General features: G+C 40.3%; 1 protein-coding gene across 8 annotated transcripts in view; it reads right to left on the minus strand.

The window, feature by feature from the left end:
* LOC108973563 (semaphorin-1A) overlaps window positions 1-13,788 on the minus strand; it is a 458,547-nt gene that overhangs the window by 377,082 nt on the left and 67,677 nt on the right. For all 8 annotated transcript variants that reach the window (XR_001993734.1, XR_001993732.1, XR_001993733.1 and 5 more), the window contains one exon: window positions 12,336-13,073. Coding sequence is in view for 1 of the 8 variants with exons in the window: in XM_018940915.1 (XP_018796460.1) it covers window positions 12,336-12,516 (181 nt within the window). In the remaining 7 variants the exon portion in view is untranslated. The remainder of the gene's footprint in view (window positions 1-12,335; window positions 13,074-13,788) is intronic.

Raw genomic sequence — 13,788 nt, forward strand, 5'->3', positions numbered from 1 at the left:
TTACAACGATTATTTTGTACGACGGCAATGTTGGCTGTCACAAATGCGCAATATAAACTGCTATTGATTTGCACAGGCGGACGCATAAAAGCGCTATACATGCACTGATACGTTGAAAGGACTTTCGCAATAATAGGTGAAAGCGCGCGCGTATATTTGTGTGAACGCGCATGATTTCCTTAGAGCGCGCGCTTGTGTTTGAGGGAAAGCGCGTGCATGAATTAAAGCGCGCGTGGGTTAGTATGATAGCGCGCCGTGTTAGCGGCATATATGTAGTGAGCGCACAGTTCAATAAGCCAACGCACATATTAAAAATGTATAAATCAAATAAGTGAAGTTGTGGCGTTGGCGAAGGCGAGAGGTAGCGGTAGCGCACACAGTTAACGCGCGTGTGCGCGCCGCTTTACCATTGTGAATGTCACATTTTTCATTTTGATAATTTTTTGCCCCATTTTTTTCACGCATTTTACGACGCTATATGGACAGACACGTGTGGCGCGTACAAAAAATGAGGCGTGCCCGCAGCGTGTAGCAAAAAATCCTATAAGAACAAAACTGATTGACTTAGAGACGCTATGGTACATACAACACATTATTTTTTCACGAGCGCAGCGTCAAGTAATGGCAGTGAATTGGAAAAAAATAGTGAGACATATTGATTATGTCGTAGACGCTCACACACACAAATGCGTGCGCGCAATCAACGCACTGTTTGTTTGTGGCAATCACGGTGCAGCCACAAAAGTAAACAACAGCGCGACAGCAAATAAGAAAGGATAACAAAATAGACACACTTGCAAGCAAACATATAAGCGACTGCCTGTCTACATTAAAGAAGAAATCTCTATAACCAAAGCGCTTACCAAAAGCGCTTCATAGCTGGCGTAGCGAAAATAAAAGTGTTAAGCGCCTGCCACAAAAAAGACAACACATGCAGGCGACACATAACTTGCCGCAGCAACGTTCCATCTTGTGCAAGTTATCGGCGCGTATTTATCACTGTCAGTACGTGGCAGACGCCAAGCAATGTCATCAAGCCGCGTACATAACACACGCAATGCCGCAGCGCCCACGGCGCGCTTGGCGCAAGGCAACCAAGTCGTTGCATGAGCGAAAGTCAAGTGAGAAGAAGGCGCGCAAAAGAAGGCTGCTGAAAGGCGTTACGCGCGCTACACCACATCCTAAGCCGTTAAGTCAGGCCAACTGGGGAGGTGAGTAAGGTAGCGCCAAGCGCCACAAACACAGTGTACGGCCGTAAGACCAGATTGTCTTTGATAGATTGAAGAAAATGAATGGCACAAATGTCGCAAAATCGACGCGTCTTTCATACAGCGGCAGCAACAAGCACAAGGACATTGCACGCAGCAACAATTGCCTGGCTGCCGGCAAGTACACTGATTGACTTTTGTAAAAATAGACTTTGAAGGCTTAAAGGAAACCAGAGTTAACGACTAAAAATCAAAGCGGACGCGTTGATGTTGCTTGAAGAGCGGTAGCAAAGAAACTGGTTTAAGAAGTGCTTGGCATAAGTCACAATTACTTGGAAGTGCTATGATCGCACACATACTTATTTGGTCAGTGGGATTGAGATTGCAAAGTTTATTATTTAAGTTTAAAAAGTACTATTTGATTGTACTATTCCTAAACTGCAGCTCGAGAGTGGAATCCATTCAGCCTTGCTGCCAAAGGTAACCTTGAATTTCTTAGGGAAATTTACACTTTTGGTCATGCCGTCCCTTGAGAAAAGCCTATATGTAGTATTACACAACCTAATTCTTTCATCCGCTGGAATTAGCTTACCTTACCTCTGCTGTCATTTGAAGGAGCGTATTTTTGGCTACCTGACCGATTACTAGGAGAAGTGGTGTGAGCTCAAATACATGTAAATCGTTGCAGCTTCGATAGTTGGAGCCCTACCGAAGTCTACGAAGTTTTTGAGGCCCAAGTCACCGCCTCATACGTGACTAACAATCGTTAGCTTGCAGCTCCACGAATTACCAGCTGTTTCAACACAGAATGTAATTCAGCGTGAGGCCATGGTGGATGTTCACCTTAAGTCCACTGCGCCATCTTTCAACCAGTTTTAAACCCCTTTGTATAAAGACGCAGAAAATCGCACGACTCACAAACTGTGTTGAGTTACTCCATATACCGCAAAATGACATTAGTCAACTAACAGACTAATAACCTGGGAGCCTTTGAAAGAAATTTCGTTGGAGGTACATTTAAGCAATATCCAAGTTTAAGGAGATTGATATAGGACTAGTTGATTCTGGATTCTAACTCTAAAACTGACTAGAACTTACAAAAAACTAAAAGAATTCTTAGAGCTAATACGTGACATTAACCAAGGTGATAGAAATTGACCTCAAGCCAATTGTTTTCCAACTAGCTCCTGAGATCCCTCCAGATCTTACTCTAGAAGATCTGGGGACCATAAAAAACAAGCTTTTTTGGAGCTACTTCGAGACATTATCTAAGCTTGAAGAAATTGACATAGAGCTAGTTGTTTTAAGGTCGCTCCAGTATAGTTAACGGGAACTAGCAAAGCAGAAAACATTTTAGCAAAGGTCATAAAGAATAATGTCTTTGCATATCCAGGAAAGTCTAAAGAAATACGAATAACTGCAGATAACTAGCAGACTAGATAGTAAAACCTGCGAACATTTAAAAGAAAAATTTTTTGAGCTCCTTCGAGGCATTACCAAGTTTGAAGTGCCCGAAATACGAGAGAGTAGGTAACTACCAGTCTAGCTGTAACACCCTTATAAACCAGTGAGGCTGTAAAGAAAATTTTTTCAAATTACTTCGATGCATTTACTAAGCATGTAGACAGTTGCTCTCCGGTATAGATGATCGGAATGATTACAAAGCCAAGAATATTTTTACTGAGATCATAAGGGATCTTGTCCCAGCAGAGGCGCTCGAACTACGAAGTAGAACTTGGATAGTTAACAACTAGATGATATATATGACAGCCCGAGGGAATTTTGTTTTGGAATCAGTGAACGGGAACTTCTGACGACAAATAATTTTCCTGAATCTTATACGAGGCATTGTTATAAACTTGCTATTCAAAAATATACCGAGAAAGCAGAAATTAAATAACCGTTATTTTTTAGAAGGATTATTGATCGAACTTATTTTATTGGTATAATTCTTGATAGTGGCTTCGATTTTGGTATATAATTTTTTACTCGTTATTGCCCTGGGTTCCAACAACGGTGGGGAAAAGTTTATATCACTGAAGAAAGCAAGCTTTACTAGTTGTCCAAAATGGATTTTGGTTGCAATGGTTGAGAAAGAGAGAGTGTGTGAGTAAAGAGAGAAAGGAAATAGAGATAGAAAGGGAAAGGGGAAAGGGAGAGTAAGGGCACAGAGAGAGAAAGAAGAGACAGAAATAAAGGAGGGAGACTGTAAGAAAGGAGAAAGAATGAAAGGAAAGAGAAAGAAAGGTGATAGAAAGAAAAAGTAGGAAAAGAAGGGAGAGAAAAGTAAAAGCGATGGTCAGAGGCAGAACGATGGAAAAAAAGAAAGAAAGAGGAGGAGAACTGTATAAAAGAACACCGGTAAGAGGAGAAAAGTTCATATCACAGAAGAAAGCACGCTTTACAAATTGATTAAAATGGACTATGAATTGGATGAAAGAAAAAGAGAGTGGAGATAAAGAGAGAGAGAGAGAAAAAGGGGAAAAAGAGAGAGAGAGAGAGAGAAAGAAGATAAAGGGATAGAAAAGTAATAGAGTGAAAGAGAGAGATAGAGAAAAAGAGAGGGTGAGACAGTACTCTTGGAAAAAAATAAGAAAGGAAGAAGAGAATAATATACAGTAAGAGAGTAAGATAGAGATGGTGAGGAGACCAATGCCAAGTTTTACTCATTCACTGACTTTGTAAAAATAAAAATTATTCCAAACTAATAAAAATTATTCCAACTCACAGGACACAAATTTTAATAAAATTCTTGCAAGTATCGGCAACAACATTTTGCAGCCTTAAATTCCAATACCCCACTTTAATAGCAGTCATTTACAAATTAATATCAGCACACACTTACTGCTAAATGCCAACAAGAACATACATTTTTCGAATTTCCTTTACCACGATTCACCATTTGCCAGACAATGTGTTGGCTTACAAGTGCCACTTGCCACATATCTTGTATACAAAAGAGAAATTTTAATTTGTTGCAAACTAAATTGCAAAAATATATAGAAATAAAACAACTATAATAACAACAATGACAACATTACAACCCCACCATTAAGTTGGCAATAAGAATTTCGCCTGACAGGCGCATTCACTTGCTCACGTCGTTTCAATTACGAATGGCCGGTCAGCAGAATGCGCCCAAGAACAACACTAACCGGAAGCACAATGACTTGAGCATAGAGCAAGTGAACATTAGATAGCTATTTGTCGCACGAGGAGACTGCTTGCTTGTTAACTAGCGGATTGAGAGTTGTGCGCTTCCACATATGGAATGGACATTGGTGTCACATGCTCACATATTGTGGCGCACACACACCGATCTGACTCGTGTCATGCTTGTTGGAGTCTTGCAGTCCTTGCCGGCAATCATGCTGAGAATCAACGCTGACCAAAGTCACTAATACTGGCACCGCTGTCAAGCAACGCCTTGCATTACTAATTTCCCTGGTGGCGCTCACACAGGCAACGGCGTCGACCGGCGACAGACAGCAACAGCAGAGAGCAGACAAGAAATGTAGCAGCAGGCGCGCGGTCAGTAGAGAGCGCAGTAGCTTCTTTGATGATGATGGTCATTAGCGCCTAAGACAGCAGTAAAAAAAATTTAAAAAAAACTGAAATAAGAAATGAGAAAGCGACAGCACATGCGGCGCGGAAAAAAGAACATGACTGCAAAAAACCGTGAAGCCAAAATTATAGTGTACCAGACGCGCTCATTAACAGCAATTGGTAGCACACTGCAAGAAAGGAGGAACTGCAGACCAATTAGAACGCACTGCTGTGCGCCTGTAGCAACTTTTTGATTAAAATCATTACGCTCTATTGTTTCCGCACTGCGCGCACAGTTATGAGTAAGCGTATAGTAACACGTCACATTCGTTGCTGAATGAACTTAGCTTTTGCTAAGGATACAATATACAGGAAAAGTGTGCCGCAGTTTAATGTGTTGAAATGCAGCCGCGCGCATAAGTTATGCAAACAAATGCAGGCGCGCGTTCATTAAGTCTGGACGCGGCAGGTATTATACCAGCTAGACAGGTACGCGCCCCGCCGGTTGTAAAACTTTTCGAGTGTAAAACACTTAATTTCCGCAATAAATTTTCAACTTGCGCCCACATGCTGTCCAGCGCTGATTGCCATTGCCGGCGCGCACAAGCGCGTTTTACATATCGCGATTGCTGGTAATCAATAATTTTTTTTATTGCATATAAGTGCGGTGCGCAAACGCATTTGCAAAAGCAGGAAGGAAGCGCTGCCCCGTCACAGGAAATGTGAAAATTGTGGCATTGAAAAGCTATGCATTGCAGCGCGCACATTTCGAAAGTTGTTGGCGTCGCGTCGCCGCTCATTCGAAAGTTGAAGTTGACATTCATGATGACGCCAGCGACAATAGCTGTCCAGCCTGCGCAATTGTGAGCGCTCTAATGATGCTACGCGTTTACGGTATATGTGTGTCGCTTTGTGCTACTGTGGCGGCTGCCACATATGTCAAGTGACAAATGAGCCTGACGTGCGCAAATATATACACACACACTCACACCGAGCGCTTAAACACACATGTGTACTGTCATTTGTTGCATTGTGAATGGCTATAAGCAGCTCTGACAGTTGGCTGCTAGCACAGCATCTGCCGCGTGCGCTCCACACACCCATGCGCTCTCATTTATTTGTCATATCTACTGCCACTTATGGGCTTTGAAATGCACATTATACTCCTTACCACTTAATACGCCAAGTGCATAGCAATGTGCTGCCACTCAGCGCTGTGCCAACGCCAGCGCGCTGTAAACTTCAGTTATCGTTGCAACGCCGCGCAGTCACCTTAACACATACATGTAGCGCGCGCGCTTAAGAAAACGGCAAATGACTATCACGCGCTGGATGGCTACCCTCCAACGCTGTTCTACGTTGTATTTTCATGTGTGTTTGTACCTCGCGCTCTTATGTTTGTGTGTTCATTTGCTGCGCATTAGCTCAGCTGCACTATTAAGTGCATATAGCAGCAGCTACCCCTGACCACGCCTTAACTATTTCCGATTTCTACGCTCACCGACGTGCAGACAATTTAGACATTTGCGCTGACATTCCTCGGCGCTGCGTGCCAACAATGCCGCTTACCATTGCTGGCAAGTCCATGATTCCTTTCGTTATCTTTCACTGATTTGCTCCTTGCTTTCATTTTTTTTTGTTTTTGTGCAGTTTAAGTTTCCTTATTATTTACTAGCTGTCTGTCGAGTACTTGTTCTGCTTCTTCTACTTTTGCTTTTTCTACATGTCATTGCTGTGCAACACATTCCTAGCAATTGTTTGCCATTCCTTGCAACACTACGAATTCTTTCGCCACATACTCGCACACACACACACACATTCATGCTTGCCGGCAGAGTTATGCGCATACCCTCTGAACCGCCAGTACCACATCTTTTTTGCCGGCAAATTCCTTTGTCCGTCCGTCCGCAGACACACATATACATGCATTATTAAGCGAGCTATTTGCTCACCCGCTATTCTCTGCTCGCTCCCGCACACTATACTATAGATCCTTCTTCAAAAATTTCTCAAACACCCAGCATGGACCTCAGTTTCTCTACCCTGCCCGCAACGAGTTCGTTGCAGTTCATCCCAGCAATTTCCTTTGCTGCCAAATGCGCTCTTAATAATGTAATTTTTCGAAAACGTGTTGAGTTATTTTTGGCTTTCTCTCTGCTCTACATCTTCTTCTTCTACTTACACTCATACAAGCTACTTGCCATCCTTTTGGCATTTCTTCTGCTCATACAAAACCCAGCAATTGCGCGCATCTTTTTACGATATACAAAAATATATAGAGGTGTATATACATATACAAACACACATACACATACGTAAATGCGAATGCTTCCCTCGACGCTGGCAAAAGACATTGAATATCATCACTGTTCTTATGCAAATTTTATTTTCCATGAAATTTTCTTTATATTATGCTCTGTTATGTATATTTTTATCATGCGCATGGCCGTTGTAGCAGAGGGGAGGACAAAAAAATCTACATCCACACATAAAACTATGCACGCCTTCATTAGTCATGACCAAGTGTGGTTTTTAACTCTAAAAGGAGTGTGTCGTGACAAACTAAACAGTGCTGGCGCCATTTGGAGTTCTAAAATTAACGGAGTTCCTCAGAAAAGCCTGACTGACAGTAATTTATCAAATTCGAGAAAAAACTTTAAATTCAAGAATAAAAATAAATTCCAGAAAATATTCACCAAAAGTTGGCAAAGACTTCAGTTTATTTCAAATACTATTCCAGGAAGATAACACCAATTTATTTATACGCGCTTGAGGGCAAAAACAGTCTGACTACCGAACGGCCACAACAGGAGCGCGGTGAAGTAGATACCGAAGTTAAAACGGTAAGCGCGATACATAAGTATGAACACAAGAACACAAAGCTAAAGCGGGGTAGAGTAGATTCCGAGAGTTGAAAAGAGAACTAGATGTATATGAACAAAAAACAGAAGGCCGAAAGGCATGAGTATAAAGATCATAAGCTTAAGCTGACCGACAGGTGCAATGATCAAAAATTCGACGAAAAATGCCGCATCTAACAGAAACTTGCAAGACCGAAGCATACTCATGCAGAATCCCAAAGAATTAAACTACCGACTGTTGACCAGACTTTACAGAATTAATGAAGGGATCTATTTTGCAGCCAACTGAACGACTGTGAAAGTATAACGCCAGCAATGGAACAAATGATCCCGATCTATGAAGACATCCGAATAGCATTTACCCACCTGTGGAACAAGAAAGCGGCAGGGACTTATGGTTTGATAAGCAGCATGTACAGCTTCTTTGCAGGATATAGTCGGACGAAAGCATGTTCGATGTTTGGAACCTGAGTGCGCTCTACCCAATACTCCGAAAAGGGAACATCACAATCTGCGTAAATTTCTAAGAGATACATCGCATATAATGTTTCATCGAGTGAACTATGCGAAATACTAAAGCTCATCGTCATCTGCTTGGCTTTCGATCTGAAAAATCAGATATTCACTAAATCTGAAAAATCAAATATTCGCTATGTGCCAAATCTTACAAAATATCCGCGAAAAAAAGATCGACATATACCACCTCTTCGTCAATAGAATAAAGAAGGTACAATGTTCTAGAAGAGTGTACAACTCTTGGCATACGCCGATGACATCGATTGACCATAATAACCGCGCAGTTAGTTCTGCTTCTCCAAACTGGATATGGAAGCGAAGAATATGGGGCTGGTTGTGAACGAAATACGAGTATCGCCTGTCATCAAACAAACAGTCGTCGCGCTCGCGTCACTGTTGATAGTCATAACTTCGAAGTCAGATATAATTTTCTCTATCTTGGAACCATAACTAACACCAATAATAACGTCAGACTTAAAATCCAACGCAGAATAAGTCTTGCAAACAGCTGCTGCTTAATTTTAAAATACTGCTGTCTGAATTTGTCATCCTCTTTACTAACGTGGCTACACTGACGTTAAGCCACGCCAAAAGCACGCCACGCCAAAAGCACCGTCTGGATCAGAAAGAACCATTTCGGATTGTATTATACAAAACGAGGTTTTATAGAAGCCACAGTTGCTTGTTCTTCTGGTTACATAACCATAATTACACTTGAGACAATGGAAAGCCGTTAAGCTCTCCCCAATTATGTTGTCACTTTTGATTAAACATAGGCCTCATTAGTTCTTTTATGGATAAGTAACTATAGTAAAAATGGATATGCTATCTTACACGACCTTCTTAATGAATTAGGGCTGAATTGACAATGCTACCGAAAAAAAGATATTCACCTGAAACTAAATACATCTTTTTCGTTTCTCAGTTGAGAAGAGTGAATTAACAGTTCTGTTATCGACAGTTTCAATGGCGAAATCTAGATATTCACCGTCGGTTAAAAGGTGAAATAGGAACAAGAGCACACTTCTTCTTTAGTAATCCATACGTAGAAGATAACTTCGAACCATACGACAACAATTCAGTCTTTCAAGCCGAAATGTCTGACCAACGAGTCCATAAATCTTCTGTTGGAGAGTCACATAGGAACAGAAATAAACGAGGCAACGAGTTGGCTCATTCGGGGCAGTCAGGTAAAAAATTCGTCTCACCTGCCTCAGACAATTCAGTTCTTTTAAGAATTATTTCAATCATAGAAAAACACTACAGGTCTTCAAACAATAGCTGTCCCAGACCATCCAGCTTGTTAAAGAGTTTTTTGAAACAATGGACGTCGAAAAACACTAGAGTTTTTTTAACAATAACAACACAGGGCTTACAACAAAGTTACTTTTGGGGTAGTGTTGAAGATAGACAAAAACGCTTTTACTTTTAGGCAAAATAGAAATTAGTAATAGAGTAGAGGTCATTAAAAGGCACCTTTGGAACATTATCTTCATTTCTTACACTTCAGACGGATGAGACGAGGTATATTTCTGCCTCTAGGCATTAGGCATTTTACAAAAACCACTGTGTTGGTGAATACGACTTGACTGGTTACCAGCCAGGAGCACGATTGAAAAAATAATGGCTGAAGTGCGACCGTCTGCTATCTGGAGCTTCCCTTTTCCACCAACCAACCAACCAAACAACCAGCTGTAGTGTCTTATACTGAAAAAATCAAAACATTTTTTTCTTTTTCACCAAGGCGAAATGTGGAAGATCTTTTAGAAACCAGAACACACAAATAACTGGACGCAGATAAATAAGTCAAAATGGGTTGTTAGGACAATATTTAGACGTTCAAATTCCAACCTTTTACGAAGGTTGAAGGTAATAGAAGYATACGAGGTCTTAATACAAAGAAATAATGATTCTCCTGAACAATAATACAAGGATACTAAGCCTAACTTCCAGAGAATTACATGAAGAAACAACATAACAGGAACTGATGTAGGTAATGTATTAAATCAATCTGGCATATTTTTATTACAAGCAGCAAAACCTGTATTAGTTCGACCACCATGGCCGACCGACAGCCGGTTTGCTATAGTTTTTTTCTGTACTTTACACAAATAATTCTATCAAACATTTCATGGCATTTGCGCAATGTGGATTGCGACTTCTTCAACGCCTCTTTGACTGCGAAATACAAGAAATCAAAGAAGTGGGGGAAACGAGTTAAAATATAAAGCGCGCAAGCTAACCAAACTCACCACGGCAACGAAGTGTTGTACACCGAAATGTCGTTTCGTGTATGCGCCATATATGGCAACTGGGAATAAGCGTGACCACAGTGATAGCCGTGTGACGGACATATGCTACAAGTACAATAATGACTATCGACATCAAATTATGGGCATTTCCGTTGAACTTAATTAAGAGTCAGCGTTTCGCAACGACAGCAATGGCAAAGTGCAGCGCACAAGCTAACCGGCACCGGTAATAGGCCCATAAAGGGCGACAGTGCGTGCGTCGCCTGCGGTTTCAATTTCTGCTGAAATGCAGACAAACGTATAGTAAACTTTCTGACTGACGGCGTGATGGAGGCAGACCACAGCGACCGCGACAGACAAAGTATCGGTTGAAACGGACGCTCAAATGTATGGACAAAGAAAACAGCGCTGGATTGGCATTGACTGGCGAAACCGGCAAACCAAGGCGCGCGCAACGTGCAAAGGTGCGCTGTGTTGTAGTAAAAATATAAATTGCACTGCCGCCACCGCTCAACACAAGCAAGGTCTTGCAAAAACTGCACGCATTTGTCGCACACATGTGCTGTGTCGTCTTGCCTGTTGGGTTGTCTTGTCGACAATGTTTGCGCGCTCGTCGCCGATGACAACGTAAATGTACCACATTAACGAATCGTACGTGCGCTTACACACTTACGTTGCACGCAATTAAACGCGCGACTGCTGTAGTCAGCACATGTATGTGCGCTTTCGTTTATTATGGCCTTGCTGGTTGCTAAAAATACAGCGCTTTTGTATTCGCGACAGCGGTAGCGTCCTCGCCGCCAGTCTCTCTTTATGTTATTTGGCACAAAATATTTCAGCAGCGCGCGCACGCCTATATATACGCGCAATGCCGCGTAGCAACATAGCCGTAACTGTTTATTGCGTTTTTGTTGCTGCTCATTATGTATTTTATTTACGATTTAATTTTCACATTTCATAAAATCGCAGCGCAATGCGCCATAGTCACTGCCACAGCGGTACGTGGCATGTTGTCAGTTGTGGCACATATATTTATGGCGTTCACAAGCACAAGTGCTTGCTACTAATGCATAAACGCGCCGACACACTTGACACGCGCGCTAGCTGTTGACGCAAGCGCGGAAGTCAGGCACTAATTGCCACCAAGCAAAAAAATATATTATTGCTATGTAGTACGAAATACTATATTACAGAAATAAAGTAAATGGCATATCCGCCCTATGGGGTATGAGCACCTAAATACGGCCGGTAGGCATATTTGTGTTTGTTTAGGCTTGTGGCAAGTAAGTATGTACTAACACTTGTGTAAGTAAATACATATATGTACATGTGTGCTTTTTTTCGTGTTCGAGTCTCTGAGAATCCACACACTACGACCCGCAAAGCAGTGCTATGTTAAGCGAATTTTTGTTACATAATGTTATGTTACATTGCGTTACGTTACGTTATGTTATGTTATGTTATGTTATGTTATGTGATGTTATGTTATGTTATGTTATGTTATGTGATGTTATGTTATGTTATGTTATGTTATGTTAAGTTATGTTATGTTATGTTATGTTATGTCACGTTATGTTACGTTACACTTCGTTGCGTTATGTTATTTTATATGTTATGCTATGTTTAGGTTACGTTACGTTACTCTTTGTTACATTCCGCTTCGTTACGTTATGTTATTTTATGTTAAGCTATATTATGTTATCTGAAGTTATATTATACTACGTTATTTTAACTTATGTTGTCTTTCGTTACGTTACGTTTCGTTATGTTATGTTATGCTAAGTTACTCTACATTACATAATGTTATGTTATGCTTTGTTACGTTACGTTACAAATTATTAAAATATATACCACTCGCCAGCTAAGACCCAACTCCATCCTTAAGATGCTTTAATAAAAGCAACCCTGTTACTCAAATAAGCTTATAATATTTCTTATATGCTCCCACTTACCTAATTCCACATAAAGTTTCGGCCGCACATTCTCCTGCCAGGCACTTAGATTCCCAATCACGAACAGCGTCAGTACGAGGAAGACTTGCGTCGCTGCGATAGTCGTGAAGCCATCGTTGGCATTGTGGCAACATCGACTTATCGACATTTTTCGTTTGATTTGTGATTCGTGCAGTTGCATGTTTGTTTTGAAATTTGTGTTTTTTTTTTTTTTGTTTTTTTGGTGTTTTATACAACAAATTTCTCAGTTTTCGTTATTTTCGTTAGTTTGTTTTATGATTTCAGCTTTTATTTGCCTTGCTCGTATAGTAAGTAGTTATTATTATTTTATTAAATCACAATAAAGTTTTGTTGCTTATTTACCTCGTTTCATCTTCTTTAATTTCTTTTCACATATTTCGTTTGCTTTCTTTATTTTCGATTTATTTATTTTACATGCTATAACTTTCGTATAGTTCTATTGCTCTTTTCCGTTTACTTCACTTACAGCGGCGAATATACACACACATATTTATACATATATATAAATTTTAACTTCAAACACTCAGCGTATATTATAAGTAGAAAACTTTTTTTTTATAAAAGTTTAAATTAAATTTAGTTTTGAGTTAGACGAAAAAGACAATTATGGCAGGAAGGAATGTAGAAGTTTTGACGTAGAACTAAATATACACACACACATTTAAATATATGTATATATGTACAGAGTTACTTCATTACCGTCGGGCTGGCATTATGCTGCAAAGAGAAGAGAAGAAGAGAGATATTAGTATTTAATTGTGTGAGTACTTTATTGTAAATCATAAATAAATACTACAAATCGAATTAAAAATTAGAATTTCATTTTGAATCATCCCAAAATGTTCTCAATATCATGCCTGAAATGAAGAAAATCGTCTTACCTAGAATAAACAATTGAAATTTTATTGTAGCCTTACAAAACGATTCTTTTACATATGGACCAAGCAGCTCACGACTTCCGATCTTAGACCAACTATCCTCTGTTCTGTCCTTTTGGGTAGCCAAAGAAGTTCCGTTTGAAGGAGAGCTAAAGGCAGAAGGCTTCCATGGTTGTGCACTGGGTTTGGGACCTGACACGTAAAAAGTGCCCCTATTTAAAAAGAAACAACAGCCTCTTACACAAACTCTACTTGATATTCCTTGAGTGAACTTAGACTTTTTCCAGTAAGATGTTATAAGCCGAAAGTCTATACAAATTTGGTTATAAGAATATTTCACATAAATTTTAAGGACTAAATACAAAAATTCTTCTTCTTTACTGCCGTAGACACCGCTTACGCGAGTTAACAACAACGCGCCAGTCGTTTCTTCTTTTCGCTGCGTGGCGCCAATATAAAAATTATAGATCTTTTTAAAACCTACAACATTGATATATAAAACTTTCCTATTAGACGCGTCGACAAAAACCATTCTTAACCCTTAAAAATTCAGC

Source organism: Bactrocera latifrons, unplaced genomic scaffold (genome assembly GCF_001853355.1).
Source record: "Bactrocera latifrons isolate USDA-ARS-PBARC rearing strain unplaced genomic scaffold, ASM185335v1 scaffold_49, whole genome shotgun sequence".
In the NCBI taxonomy this organism is placed as follows: Eukaryota; Metazoa; Arthropoda; class Insecta; order Diptera; family Tephritidae; genus Bactrocera; species Bactrocera latifrons.